The sequence below is a fragment of the Taudactylus pleione genome, unplaced genomic scaffold (assembly GCF_031769625.1).
Source record: "Taudactylus pleione unplaced genomic scaffold, aTauple2 ptg000762l, whole genome shotgun sequence".
NCBI classification, from domain to species: domain Eukaryota; kingdom Metazoa; phylum Chordata; class Amphibia; order Anura; family Myobatrachidae; genus Taudactylus; species Taudactylus pleione.
The window spans coordinates 4,983,380-4,997,967 of NW_028285164.1; the positions used below are offsets into that span (position 1 = coordinate 4,983,380).

General features: G+C 45.0%; 1 protein-coding gene across 1 annotated transcript in view; it reads left to right on the forward strand.

The window, feature by feature from the left end:
* The first annotated feature begins 1,910 nt into the window (after positions 1–1,910).
* LOC148476936 (uncharacterized) overlaps positions 1,911–14,588 on the forward strand; it is a 346,314-nt gene continuing 333,636 nt past the window's right edge. Inside the window, exons 1-2 of the mRNA XM_088457528.1 lie at positions 1,911–2,196; positions 10,699–10,731. Coding sequence (XP_088313654.1) covers positions 1,911–2,196; positions 10,699–10,731 — 319 coding nt within the window. The remainder of the gene's footprint in view (positions 2,197–10,698; positions 10,732–14,588) is intronic.

The following is a 14,588-nucleotide window of genomic DNA, read 5'->3' on the forward strand; positions in this document are numbered from 1 at the left end:
TGGCACAACACCGATCAGCTATCAGATTAGCCCTTAATGGAAGAGACAGCGAACAACCGGTCGCACGACATTTCTCTCAAAAAAAACATTCCCTTGCCACTTTGTGTTACAAAATTGTGGATCATGTTCCGCCTCTATTACGAGGTGGTAACAGAGAGAAATTGCTTTTACAACGGGAAGCGAAATGGATCGACCGTATGAATAGCGTTGCACCCTATGGTTTAAATGAAAACATGTCCTTATCTTGTTTTTTATAAGCATCTTTATGTGGGTTGTCTGTGCTCTTATGCCATTTATATTTTGATTTATGTTGGCTTGACTCTCTTATGTTTTCATAATGTAGTTATATGATGTTATCTATATCCGTATTGTGTTATATGTGCATTCAAATGACCCATTGTTCTCTCATGCATATTTCAGTATAGCCAGGATTGGCTACTATATACAGAGTCATTTGTTTATGTTTTTGTTCCATGTCACTATGGTTACTCGTAACCTCATTGCCGTCATTGGCAATATGGCCACTTTGACTGATTTGCAACAAACTGTTTTTTATTTATATTTTGTCTTCATCTGAAAACTATACTGCCGCTATTGGCAGCTTTTAATTGCACTATCACCATAGTTACTCAACGCTGTATGTAATCACGTGCTGTGGCACGTGGGGTGTACGCATTGTGATGACGTCACCTTAACTTGCCCGGCAATCGGATCGCGTTATGCACAACACATGGGTGAGTAATTGCCCTGTATGTATAAATATGCTGTTTGTATTCACTTATTTACTGTTCCCTGATGAAAATCTCACACTAAAGAGATTGAAACGTTGGAAACCACACCTCCGTAGTGAGTCTTTTTTCACGAGTCCTTTTTATATATATATATATATATATAAAGGTGAATGATCCCAGCGACTGGCGTCTTTATTAATTAAAGTGCATTTGCAGCAACAAGTAAATGTATATAATGTATATAAATATGTTAGCAAATAGTGAATATAAAAATAATCAATTTATTCCAAAACAAGTTGACAGACAATGACAATATACAAAAGTATAGAGAACCGGGACTTTTTGGGAAAGGGACTCCCTTGAAAAAGTCACTGTTGGATGAAACGCGTTGGGTCTGCCCCCTTGCCTAAATGAGCTATCAAGATAAACATTTTTTAACATGTTGCCATTTTTAAGTAAATTATTTCTCCGTGCCAATTTTATTTCATTTATTTTATTATGGTTGTACAATAGTGATTTTACGGATCTTACTTGAATTGCTATGCACTATTTGCACTTTATCAATATTATCTTATTAATATTGTCCATCTTCATTGTGCGTTTTTATATCTGAGAATACTGCCAGCAGCACAATCTGCACTTTAATTTGTAGAACTTTCATGCATAGAGGTATTTATAATGTTGTATTATAGAGGACCAATTCTGTTCTCTACACTTATATGTTCACATTGTCTGTCAACTTGTTTTGGAATAAATTGATTATTTTTATATTCACATGGTTTCTAACATATTTATATATATTTACTTGTTGCTGCACATGCACTTTAATCAATAGAGATGCCAGTCGCTGGGATCATTCACTTTTTTCTATTCCTTATTTAGGACTTTTTGCCCTAGTCCTTTCACTTTGATATAGCTGACACCTTTTGGTAGAGTGCTCTGTTTTAAATTACTATCACTATATTACTGTCACTTAGTACTGCTGTTATCGGTTGGCACCATTACCATAATATATATATATTATATATATATATAACTACTCAAAACCTTAATTGCACGTGTTGCTTTCAGGTGGAACAGCCTCCTATTACTGAGAGACCAGTGCACAGATGGCCGTGCGGAGATTGTAGGTCTGGGTGGAGCTTGGATTGGGCTCACAAGAATTTCCCCATCACCATAATGGTAGAGTCAGGGATGAAGGTAGGAGATGCCCTAGTGAGGGCTCTGACACAGCTGGAGGAGAAGAATTTCAAGAGATTTAAAGAGACTCTGAGTGGCTGGAAAGTGGCAGAAACCTATATAAATATTACAGAGGATCAGCTGGAGGGAAAAGGTCCCAGTCATGTTGGTGATCTCATCAGGAAACACTATGATGATTCCTATGGGGCTAAGGTGACCCTGGCTGTACTGGGAGCTATAAATGAGAGGAGAGTCGGAGAGGATCTCCAGCAGGACTTACAAAGAGGTAATTGTATAACGCACAGATGGATGTGACTGACTGATGTTATTGGTAAAGTATAAATTAAATAAATACATGACTGACCTGGAGATAACAAATACCATAGTTAGTAATTAACAGCCAGAGAAATGTTTAAGTAATATTGACATCATTATTTTTGGACATGGGGGTATCGCAGCATTTTAGTAGAGAGGATCTATAGGCCTGATTCAGCATGGAACGCAGTTGCTTTATACGCACGCAACTGGTGAATTGTTGCATTCTGCGCATGTGTATATGTTGCAATGGACAAACTAGCCATTGCGATCAGGACTGTGATTGCCGAGGCTACGTAGACCCAGAGCGCAGTAATTGACAGGAAGTGCCATTTGTGGATGGTGACAGGGTGGGTGGTCTGGTGAACGCAGGCGTGCCAGTGCATTTCAACGCCGTTGCAGGGGCGTGCATAAATATCCACTGTGTGGCCATAAGCAGCCGAAGCACTGATAGCTTGCGTGGCTGGTAGCAATTTCTGAGTAAGGTCAGGGCTTGTGCAAGTGTGCATATGAGTCCGATGTTACACGATGTTACCGATTGTTTCGCTATGTTGCCCTAGTATACGTATGTGAGTAAGGGGAAGTGGGCATCCTTATGTCAGGCTGCGATCGCAATGTGAATGCAAACATTTACATATCACCGCTGATATTAGCAACTGCGCTGCTTGCGTATAAGCAGAATTGCGATCCGTAGTGAATCAGGCACTGAAATGTGAGAGAGGATCTTTGATGGGAGAGGGAAGATGTAATAGGTGAGGTGAGCTGTGATGGGAGAGAGGAGCTGTAATGGGAGAGGGAAGCTGTGATGGGAGAGGGGAGCTGTGATGGGAGAGAGGAGCTGTGATGGGAGAGGGAAGCTGTGATGGGAGAGGGGAGCTGTGATGGAGAGAGGAGCTGTGATGAGAGAGAGGAGCTATGATGGGAGAGAGGAGCTGTAATGGGAGAGGGGAGCTGTGATGGGAGAGGGGAGCTGTGATGGGAGAGAGGAGCTGTGATGGGAGAGAGGAGCTGTAATGGGAGAGGGGAGCTGTGATGGGAGAGGGGAACTGTGATGGGAGAGGGGAGCTGTAATGGGAGAGGGGAGCTGTAATGGGAGAGGGGAGATGTGATGGGAGAGAGGAGCTGTAATGGGAGAGGGAAGCTGTGATGGGAGAGGGGAGCTGTGATGGGAGAGAGGAGCTGTGATGGGAGAGGGGAGCTGTGATGGGAGAGGGGAGCTGTGATGAGAGAGAGAAGCTGTGATGGGAGAGAGGAGCTGTGATGGGAGAGGGGAGCTGTGATGGGAGAGAGGAGCTGTGATGGGAGAGGGAAGCTGTGATGGGAGAGGGGAGCTGTGATGAGAGAGAGCAGCTGTGATGGGAGAGGGGAGCTGTGATGGGAGAGAGGAGCTGTGATGGGAGAGGGGAGCTGTATTTCATGAGGGGAGCTGTGTTGGGAGAAAGGAACTAAGATGCAAAAATGCTGCTGTGTTGGGAAATAGGAGCTGTAATGGGAGAGAGGATCTTTGTTCATAGAGAGGATCTGTGTTCATATAGGGAAGCTATGATGGGAGAGGGAAGCTATGATGGGAGAGAGAAGCTATGATGGGAGAGGGAAGCTATGATGGGAGAGGGAAGCTATGATGGGAGAGAGAAGCTATGATGGCAGAGGGAAGCTATGATGGGAGAGGGAAGCTATGATGGGAGAGGGAAGCTATGATGGGAGAGAGAAGCTATGATGGGAGAGGGAAGCTATGATGGGAGAGAGGAGCTGTAATGAGAGAGGGGAGCTTCTAGGAAGGAGGAGCTTTGATGTGAAAGGGAAGCTATGATGGGAGAGAGAAGCTCAGTAAAAGAGGGGAGCAGTGTGGGGAATGAGGAGCTGTAATGGGAGCAGGTTTGTGATGGAAGACAGGAGCTATGTTGGAAGAGAGAAGCTGTGTTGGGAGAGAGGAGCTGTGATGAGAGAGATGAGCTATGATGTAGGAGAGGAGCTATGATGTAGGAGAGGAGCTATATTTTGGGAGAAGAGCAGTAATGGTATAGAGGAGCTGTGCTGGGAGCGGAGAACCTGTGTTAAGAGAGAGGAGCTGTGTTAAGAGGAGCAGTGATTGGAGAGGAAGTCTGTAATTGGAGAAGGGATCTGTGTTGGGAGAGGGGAGTTGTGTTAAGAGGAGCAGTGATTGGAGAGGAAGTCTGTAATTGGAGAAGGGATCTGTGTTGGGAGAGGGAAGCAGTGTTGGGAGAGGGGAGCAGTGATGGATAAGGAGAGCTCTGGTGGTAGAGGAGAGATGTGTTGGGAGAGGAGGGATGTGTTGGGAGAGGAGAACTAAGGTGGAAAAAGACTGCTGTGTTAGGAGAGAGAAACTGTGATGAGAGAAATGATCTGCATTCATAGAGGGGATCTGTGTTGGGAGAGGGAAGCTATCATGGAAGAGGGGACTGTGATGGTAGGGAGGAGTTGTAATGAGAGAGGGGAGCTGATAGGAAGGAGAAGTTTTCATGTGAAAGGGAAGCTGTGATGGAAAACATGAGCTTTGATGGGAGAGAGAAGCTCCTTAAAGAGATTGGAGTAGTGTGGGGAATGAGGAACTGTAATGGGAGCAGGGATGTGATGGAAGACAGGAACTATGCTGGAAGAATAGAGCTGTGTTTGAAGAGGGGAGATGTGATGGGATAGGGGACTTGTGATGGTAAAGAGGAGCTGTGTTGAAACCATGCTGCTATTAAAGGTAAGAGGAACTGTGTTATGAGAGAGGAAACATAATGGGATAGAGGAGCTATGCTCGGATAAAGGAGCTGTGTTGGGAGAGAGGAGCTGTGATGAGAGAAAGGAGCTATTAAAGGTGAGAGGAGCTGTGTTAGGAGAGAGGAGCCATAATGGGATAAAGGAGCTGTGTTGGGAGAGAGGAGCTGTGTTGGTAAAGAGGAGCAGTGATGGGAGAGAAGAGCAGTGATCAGAGAGAGTATCTGTGTTGGGAGAAGAGCTGTGATGGGAGAGAGGAGCTGTGTTAGATGGGAGCTGTAAAAGGAGAGAGGAGCTGTGAAGATAGAGGGGAGCTGTGATAGAAGAGTGGAGTTGTTATTGGAGAGGGAGGCTCTGATGGGTGAGGGAAAAGTAATGGGTGAGAGGTGCTGTGATGGGATAGAGGAGCTGTGATGAGAGAAGAAGGCTGTGATGGGAAAGGAAAGCAGTGTTGGTAGAGAGGAACAGTGTTGGGAGAGAGGATCTATGTTGGGAGACAAGATCTGTTTTGGGAGATAGAGGCTGTGATGGGATAGATGAGCTGTGCTGGGAGAAAAGAGCTGTGTTAGAAGGGAGTTGTGAAAGCAGAAATGAGCTGAGAATGGAGAGAGGAGTTGTTATGTGAGAGGCGAGCTGTGATGGAGAGAGGAGCTGTGATGGGAGAGGGGAGCTGTGATGGGAGAGGAGAGCTGTGATGGGAGAGGGGAGCTGTGATGGGAGAGGGGAGCTGTGATGGGAGAGAGGAGCTGTGATGGGAGAGGGGAGCTGTGATGGGAGAGAGGAGCTGTGATGTGAGAGGTTAGTTGTAATGGGAGAGGGGAGCTGTGTTGAGAGAGAAAGGAGCTATGTTGAGATGAGTTGTAGTGGGAGAGAGGTGCAGTGATGGGAGAGGGATTCTGTATTAGAAGAGTGGAGTGAGACAACAGCTGTGATGGATGAGTGGAACTTTAATAGGAGAGGGGAGCTGTTATAGGAAAGGGGAACTTTGATGGGAGAGAGGAGTTGTGATGAGAGAGGTTAATTGTGATGGGAGAGAGGAGCTGTGATTGGTGTGGGGAAGCTGTGATGTGAGAGGGGAGCTGTATTGGGAAAGGCTGCTATAATGGGAGCAAAGAGTTGGGATGGGAGAGAAGAGCTGCAATGGTAGAGCCAAGCTGTAGTGGTTTAGGGGAGCTGTGATGGCAGAGAGGGGAGCTGTGATGGGAGAGGGGAGCTGTATTGGGATAGAGGAGCAGTGATGGGAGAGGGAAGCTGTGATGGGAGAGGGGAGCTGTGATGGCAGAGATGGGAGCTGTGTTGGGATAGAGGAGCAGTGATGGGAGAGGGAAGCTGTGATGGGAGAGGGGAGCTGTGATGGCAGAGGGGAGCTGTGATTTGAGAGGGGAGCTGTGATTTGAGAGGGTAGCTGTGATTTGAGAGTGGAGCTGTGATGGGAAAGAGGAACTGTGATGAGAGTGGTTAATTGTGATGGGAGAGAGGTGATAGCAGAGATTTAGGGTCCTAGTGACATAATACCTGCATTATGGATTGACAGGTGTACCGTCTCAGTCAAACTCCCCACCTACCACTGTCCCTGGAACCTGTGATGGGAGAGGGGAGATGTTTTGGGAATGAGGAGCTGTGTTAGGAGAGAGGAGTGAGGAGCTGTGTTGCGAGAGAGGAGCTGTGATGGGAGAGGGGAGCAGTGTTGGATGAGGGGAGCTCTGGTGGATAAGGAGAGTTGTGTTGGGAGAAAGGAACTTAGATGCAAAAAGGCTGTTGTGTTGGGAAAGAGGAGCTGTGTTGTCAGATGAGAGTTGTAATGTGAAAAAGATGCAGTGATAGGAGAGAGTATCTGTGTTCATCGAGGGGATATGTGTTCATAGAGGGAAGCTATGACGGGAAAAGGAATTGTAATGGTAGGGAGGAGCTATAATGAGTGAGGGGAGCTAATATGAAGGAGGAGCTTTGATGTCAAAGGGAAGCTGTGATGGAAGACATGAGCTGTGATGGGAGAGAGAAGCTCTATAAAGAGAGGGGAGCAGTGTGGGGAATGAGGAGCTGTAATGGGAGCAGGGACATTATGGAAGACAGGAGCTATGTTGGAAGACAGGAGCTATGTTGGAAGAGAGAAGCTGTGTTGGAAAAGAGAAGCTGTGTTGGGAGAGAGGAGCTGTGATGAGAGACAGGAGCTATGAAAGGTGAGAGGAGCTATGTTAGGAGAGAGAGCTATAATTTAAAAGAGGAGCCATAATGGGATAGAGGAGCTATGCTCAGAGAAACGAACTGTGTTGGGAGATAGAAGCGGGGAACAGTTATGGGAGAGAGGAGCAGTGATGGGAGAGGGGTGCTATGTTGGGAGACAGGAGCAGTGTTGGTAGAGAGAAGCAGTGATCAGATAGAGGATCTGTATTGGGAGAAGAGCTGTGATGGGAGAGAGGAGCTGTGTTAGAGGGGAGCTATGAATGGTGAGAGGAACTGTAAAGGTAGAGGGGAGCTGTGATGGAAGAGTGGAGTTGTTGTTGGAGAGGGATGCTGTGATGGGTGAGAGAAAAGTAATGGGAGAGAGGAGTTGTGATGGGAGAAGAAGGCTATGATGGGAGAGGAAAGCAGTGTTGGGAGAGAGGTTCTGTGTTGCTAGAGAGGATCTGTGTTGGGAGAGACTGTATAATTTGGGAGAAGAGCAATTATGGGATAGAGAAACTGTGCTGGGCGAAAAAAATTGTGTTGATAGAAGGGAGCTGTGAAAGGATAAATGAGCTGTGATGGGAGAGGTGAGTTGTGATGTGAGAGGAGAGCTGTGATGGAAGATAGGAGCTATGATGGGAGCTGTGATGGGAGATGGGAGCTGTGATGGGAGAGAGGAGCTGTGATCGGAGAGGGGAGCTGTGATGGGAGAGAGGAGCTGTGATGGGAGAGGGGAGCTGTGATGGGAGAGAGGAGCTGTGATGGGAGAGAGGAGCTGTGATGGGAGAGAGGAGCTGTGATGGGAGAGGGGAGCTGTGATGGGAGTGAGGAGCTGTGATGGGAGAGAGGAGCTGTGATGGGAGAGGGGAGCTGTGATAGGAGAGGGGAGCTGTGATGGGAGCTGTGATGGGAGAGGGGTGCTGTAATGGGAGAGAGGAGCTGTGATGGGAGAGGGGAGCTGTGATAGGAGAGGGGAGCTGTGATGGGAGCTGTGATGGGAGAGGGGTGCTGTAATGGGAGAGAGGAGCTGTGATGGGAGAGGGGTGCTGTGATGGGAGAGGGGAGCTGTGATGGGAGAGGGGAGCTGTGTTGGGATAGAGGAGCTGTGATGGGAGAGAGGAGCTGTGATGGGAGAGGGGAGCTGTGATGGGAGAGGGGAGCTGTGTTGGGATAGAGGAGCTGTGATGGGAGAGAGGAGCTGTGATGGGAGAGGGGAGCTTTGATGGGAGAGAGGAGCTGTGATGTGAGAGGTTAGCTGTGATGGGAGAGAGGAACTGTGATGGGATAGAGGAGCTGTGATGGGAGAGGAGAGCTGTGTTGAGAGAGAGGAGCTATGTTGGGAGAGGGGAGCTGTGATGGGAGAGAGGAGCTGTGATGGGAGAGGGAGCTGTGATGGGAGAGGGGAGCTGTGATGGGAGAGGGGAGCTGTGATGGGAGAGGTGAGCTGTGATGGGAGAGGGGAGCTGTGATGGGAGAGGTGAGCTGTGATGGGAGAGAGGAGCTGTGATGGGAGAGGGGTGCTGTGATGGGAGAGGGGAGCTGTGATGGGAGAGGGGAGCTGTGATGGGAGAGGGGAGCTGTGATGGGAGAGAGGAGCTGTGATGGGAGAGGGGAGCTGCGTTGAGAGAGAGGAGCTATGTTGGGAAAGGAGTTGTAATGGGAGAGAGGTGCAGTGATGGGAGAGGGAATCTGTATTAGAAGAGTAGAACGAGACAACAGCTGTGATGGATGAGTGGAACTTTAATAGGAGAGAGGAGCTGTTATAGGAGAGAGGAGCTGTGATGGGAGAGGTTAATTGTGATGGGAGAGAGGAGCAGTAGACATTGGAAAAAATACAATTAGAGTCGGTAGATATATTTATACTGTGTATATATATATATATATATATATATATAACCCAGTCACTACTGCTTTCTGATGTCATGCATTCAAGTATGCCTCTTCAGTCGGATGAGAGAGTGTCTAGGACGTCTACCTGACAGAAATTATAGACAAAAGTGCATTTCTACTGTCCATTGAAGAACACAATACTCCCCCGGTAGCACAGTATTACAAGGGGGCTCGGAAAATAATCAATCGGATGAGAATATGCATAGAATAAATTAGAGAAGTATATCATAAATTTAGTCACTGTAATGACTTATTCTGATTATCAAAGTAGCGTACTGTTTTTGGGCAGTATCAACAAGCAGTATAATCTGTGATAGGAGACAAAGAATTTTAATTTGTAACAAACTGTCTATAAAACCACTTAGTATAAATCAGTGGTTTATTTATCAATATATTATGTGACTGTTTTCACCACAGGCAAATATATACCTGTAAATTCAATTAGAATGCTTAATGCACCAATAAACCTATCAGTAATAATGTCTCTTTACCTATAATTGGTACCAACAGCTGTACATATAAAAAGTAAAAAACCACACCAAAGCGCAACCGTGCTGGCAGCAAAGAAATATCGTAAAAACAAGTCACCCTAACTTGCAGAATACATGTGAAAACAAAACAATACGATAAACAATCCTTGCACCGACACTCTTCCAATGAACTGTTCAAATGATTTCCAATGAAGGACAAGAACTTTGGAGTAACCAAATCTTCTTATCAGTATATGTGTTAAAATCCCATCAGTACATGAAAATGAAACACATAATGTTGGGTATTAGCAATAATTAAAATAAATTGCTTATAGATGACACCTCTGAACGGAAACCATATAGGAGACCCCTCAAACCAATATCCTTAGGGGCATACTATGTGAACGCTGTCTATCATCCATCTGGTACGAGGGCTGACCCCCACTTTTTTATTGTGTTATTTGTTATTAAACTACTTTTACATAGACCTACTGCACCATATGTAGTTTCTTCTTTTTTCATGTGGGCATCCTTCATGGTTGAAAAAGGAGAAAGAAACCTTTATAGGTTTATCATACATTTGCTTCAAGTAAGCTTTCACGTAAGCACTTTTGCTGATCCCATCTATGCATATGGGTCAAAGAAACCTTGAAGGGATTTACTCATATTTCTTTTAGGTAACACTAATGTGAGCATTTACATCTATATATTCTCACATTGCATGAGGTGTAAGTTTTTCCACCTGAGGATATTGGTTTGAGGGGTCTCCTATATGGTTTCCGTTCAGAGGTGTCATCTATAAGCAATTTATTTGAATTATTGCTAATACTCAATATTATGTGTTTCATTTTCATGTACTGATGGGATTTCAACACATATATTGATAAGAAGATTTGGTTACTCCAAAGTTCTTGTCCTTCATTGGAAATCATTTGAACAGTTCATTGGAAGAGTGTCAGTGCAAGGATTCTTTATCGTATTGTTTTGTTTTCAGCTGTACATATCTATATGACACTTGCAGTAAGTGTATACACAGTATGGATTTTGAGAGCACCACCAACCAAGAGCTGTAATATATGTATTGTGTCAAAACAGTTACTATGTTGGGATCTATTATATAAACTATCTCCTATTTGATCTTGTGCAGAATCAAGTTGTATATATGACTTATTCAAAGAACACTGCACAACATAAAAAACCATCAGTTATGTTTGTTTTCACAGGTCTCAATACCAATGTCTTCCAGATTCCTAATAGTAAGTACAACTCACAAATACAGGTTTATATACTACTTATTTCTTTAGTTAGAAATCAATTGTACAATGTGTTATAACAATAACAATATTATTTCCTACTTCTCCGTTCACAAGTTTACAATAGCATTACATATAACAGATTACATTAATTGTTCAATTGCATCCAGAAGGATTAAAATAACGTAAAGGGTAATAGAAGTAGAAACTCTTGTTTTTCATAGTCTGTAGTAGTAAGAAAATGTCCTTCAATGAGTCTAAGGCCCTCATTCAGAGCCGTACGCTCTGAGCAGAGCGCACGCTCTGAATGAGGGCCGCCCTCCATAATTATGGAGCATACTCCTGGACGCTCGTATAGCTGTGGGTCACCACCCACATCCTATACGAGTATGCAGTTTGATGGCCGCGATGGTCTTGACCATCGCGACCATCGCCACTGCGAGCCGGAGCCTGCGGTTGAGGTTTTCGACCGCAAGGCCCGGAGTGATTTTGGCTCTATCAGAGCCAAAATCACTCCCACTGACATCACTAGTGATGTCAGTGGGCCGGCTTCTGACGGTAGGCGTTCCCTTGGGAACTCCCCCGTCAGGGAGGCACGCCCCCGGCACGCCCACCAAAGGGGGCGTGCTGTCAATCAACACCGACAGCACGCCCCCTTTGATCAGACACAACGAGCGAAGGAAAGTCCTTCGCTCGTCGCGTCTGGCGCATGCGCACGACGGAGCTCCCGCCGTCGTGCACATGCGCAGTGCACAACATCGACCCACTTGCGAGCGGACAGCCGCTCGCAAGTGGGTCTGAATCAGGCCCTAATTCTCCTGAACTATCCTACTACTGAATCTTGGTGGTACAAGTATGAATCCTTGGAACTTGTGAAGTAATCCTGGAGAAATGACTGTAACATTGTATTTCCTCTATTACTCTCCTATTGCCGGCTCTCCTGCTCCCTCATGTAGTGTTGCCAGTAAATCTGTACATATACAGTCATGTATATTCTTCACAATAACCTCTACATACAGTTCTCTGAAGGAAATAAAGCCAGTGCTTCAGCATCTATGTTTATCTTATGCTGAATTCCTTCCTGTTTGAGTTTCTGACTGAAATCCAGGTAATACTAGTCTATATTGCAGCTATATTGTATCTCAAGTACTCAAGATCCAAAATGTGATACAGGTTGAGTCTCCCATATCCAAAATGCTTGGGACCAGGGGTATTTTGGATAACGGAATATTCCGTATTCTGGAATAATTGCATATCATAATGAAATATATTGGGAATGGGACCCTAATATACACACAGAATGCATTTATGTGTTATATACACCTTATACACACAGCCTGCAGGTCATTTTAAACAATATTTTTAATAATTTGTGCCTTAGACAAAGTTTGTGTACATTGAACCATCAAAAATCAAAGGTTTCATTATCTCAGTCATGCAAAAAATATTCCGTATTTCGGAATATTCCGTATTTCGGAATATTTGGATATGGGAGACTCAACCTGTACTTCCATATATTTAGCACAGCCCTGTAGCTATATTCCATAGATATGTTCTATGCCTGTGGGACAGATGAACTCTATAGCGTCCCAAAATTATTTATCATCCCCCCGACTCTTTCCTTTTCTCTTATATTATGCCAGAGGCTTGGAGATAAAATCCATTAAACTATTTATCTCTGACTTTAATTTATTACATTCCATATACTGTCAGGTGAATCCCCTTCTTTCCTATGCTTTAACTTGGGAAAGATACATAATCTGCTGAGAACTTACCTACTGCCTGTATGTGCAGTGTATATTTTCTACTCACAGACAGTCAGTTGATGTATTACATGGAGGCAGCCAGCGGAATGACCGCCCATTGGTGAATGGAGCCGCCCTCCATTTGACAGTTTACGCATAGCGCTGGCTGTACACAGGGGATATCCATTAGGCTACACTCCTCCCTGCTGCTGTCACTCATCTCAACAGTGTCCACCTCTGCCTCCTCAGCTGACAGCCTCTCAGCATCGCAGAGCCGGCTCCATTCACAGCCTCTGGTTGCCGCTGGTCCCTCTGTGCATCTCTACTGCCAGGCACCACAACCTCTGTAGCCGGCCACGATGCTCCGTTGCCGGGACCTCTGCCGCAATGATCCGCCTGCTGTTAGCGGTAAGCCTCCTCCGCTGACAGCTGCCACTGAGAAGTCCTCTCCGTCTCCATCCCCCTGCGCCCGGCTCTGCTTTCCAGGCCACAGGGAGGTGGGCACCTGAGGAGGGAAACTCCAGATTAACTGGCAGCTGCTACTGACAGCTGTTATATACCTCTCTCTAACCAGACCCTCTTTTCCTGACATGAACCAATTCACTCCTACATGTATCACTCCGCCCATGTTAAACATTGGCTACCTGACTGCAGCTCCTGCCTGCCAGTTCTGGCACTTTTTCGGATAATACACACTACTTATACATATACATGTACAGTATGAATTTAATGTACTTTGACATCTCCACATACATATACCTTATTTATTTAAGCAATTTCATACTTTAATTACCTCAGAATGCTATGAAATGTATATGTCAATATAATACATTTAAATGATTTGTATTTAACCCTAAACCAGGGTAACACTGATACAATAGGTGATAGCAGAGATTTAGGGTCCTAGCGACCTAATACAGTAGGTGATAGCAGAGATTTAGGGTCCTAGTGACATAATACAATAGGTAATAGCATGGAGTTAGGGTCCTAGTGACCTAATACAATAGGTGATAGCAGAGAGTTAGGGTCCTAGTGACATAATACAATAGGTGATAGCAGAGAGTTAGGGTCCTAGTGACATAATACAATAGGTGATAGCAGAGAGTTAGGGTCCTAGTGACCTAATACAATAGGTGATAGCAGAGAGTTAGGGTCCTAGTGACCTAATACAATAGGTGATAGCAGAGAGTTAGGGTCCTAGTGACCTAATACAATAGGTGATAGCAGAGAGTTAGGGTCCTAGTGACCTAATACAATAGGCGATAGCAGAGAGTTAGAGTCCTAGTGACCTAATACAATAGGTAATGGCAGAGAGTTAGGGTCCTAGTGACAATACAATAGGTGATGGCAGAGAGTTAGTGTCCTAGTGACCTAATACAATAGGTGATAGCAGAGAGTTAGGGTCCTAGTGACATAATACAATAGGTGATAGCAGAGAGTTAGGGTCCTAGTGACCTAATACAATAGGTGATAGCAGAGAGTTAGGGTCCTAGTGACCTAATACAATAGGTGATAGCAGAGAGTTAGGGTCCTAGTGACCTAATACAATAGGTGATAGCAGAGAGTTAGGGTCCTAGTGACATAATACAATAGGTGATAGCAGAAAGTTAGGGTCCTAGAGACCAAATGCAATAGGTGATAGCAGAGAGTGAGGGTCCTAGTGACCTAATGCAATAGGTGATGGCAGAGAGTTAGGGTCCTAGTGACCTAATACAATAGGTGATAGCAGAAAGTTAGGGTCCTAGTGACAATACAATAGGTGATGGCAGAGAGTTAGGGTCCTAGTGACCTAATACAATAGGTGATGGCAGAGAGTTAGGGTCCTAGTGACCTAATACAATAGGTGATAGCAGAGAGTTAGGGTCCTAGTGACATAATACAATAGGTGATAGCAGAAAGTTAGGGTCCTAGAGACCAAATGCAATAGGTGATAGCAGAGAGTGAGGGTCCTAGTGACCTAATGCAATAGGTGATGGCAGAGAGTTAGGGTCCTAGTGACCTAATACAATAGGTGATAGCAGAAAGTTAGGGTCCTAGTGACAATACAATAGGTGATGGCAGAGAGTTAGGGTCCTAGAGACCAAATGCAATAGGTGATAGCAGAGAGTGAGGGTC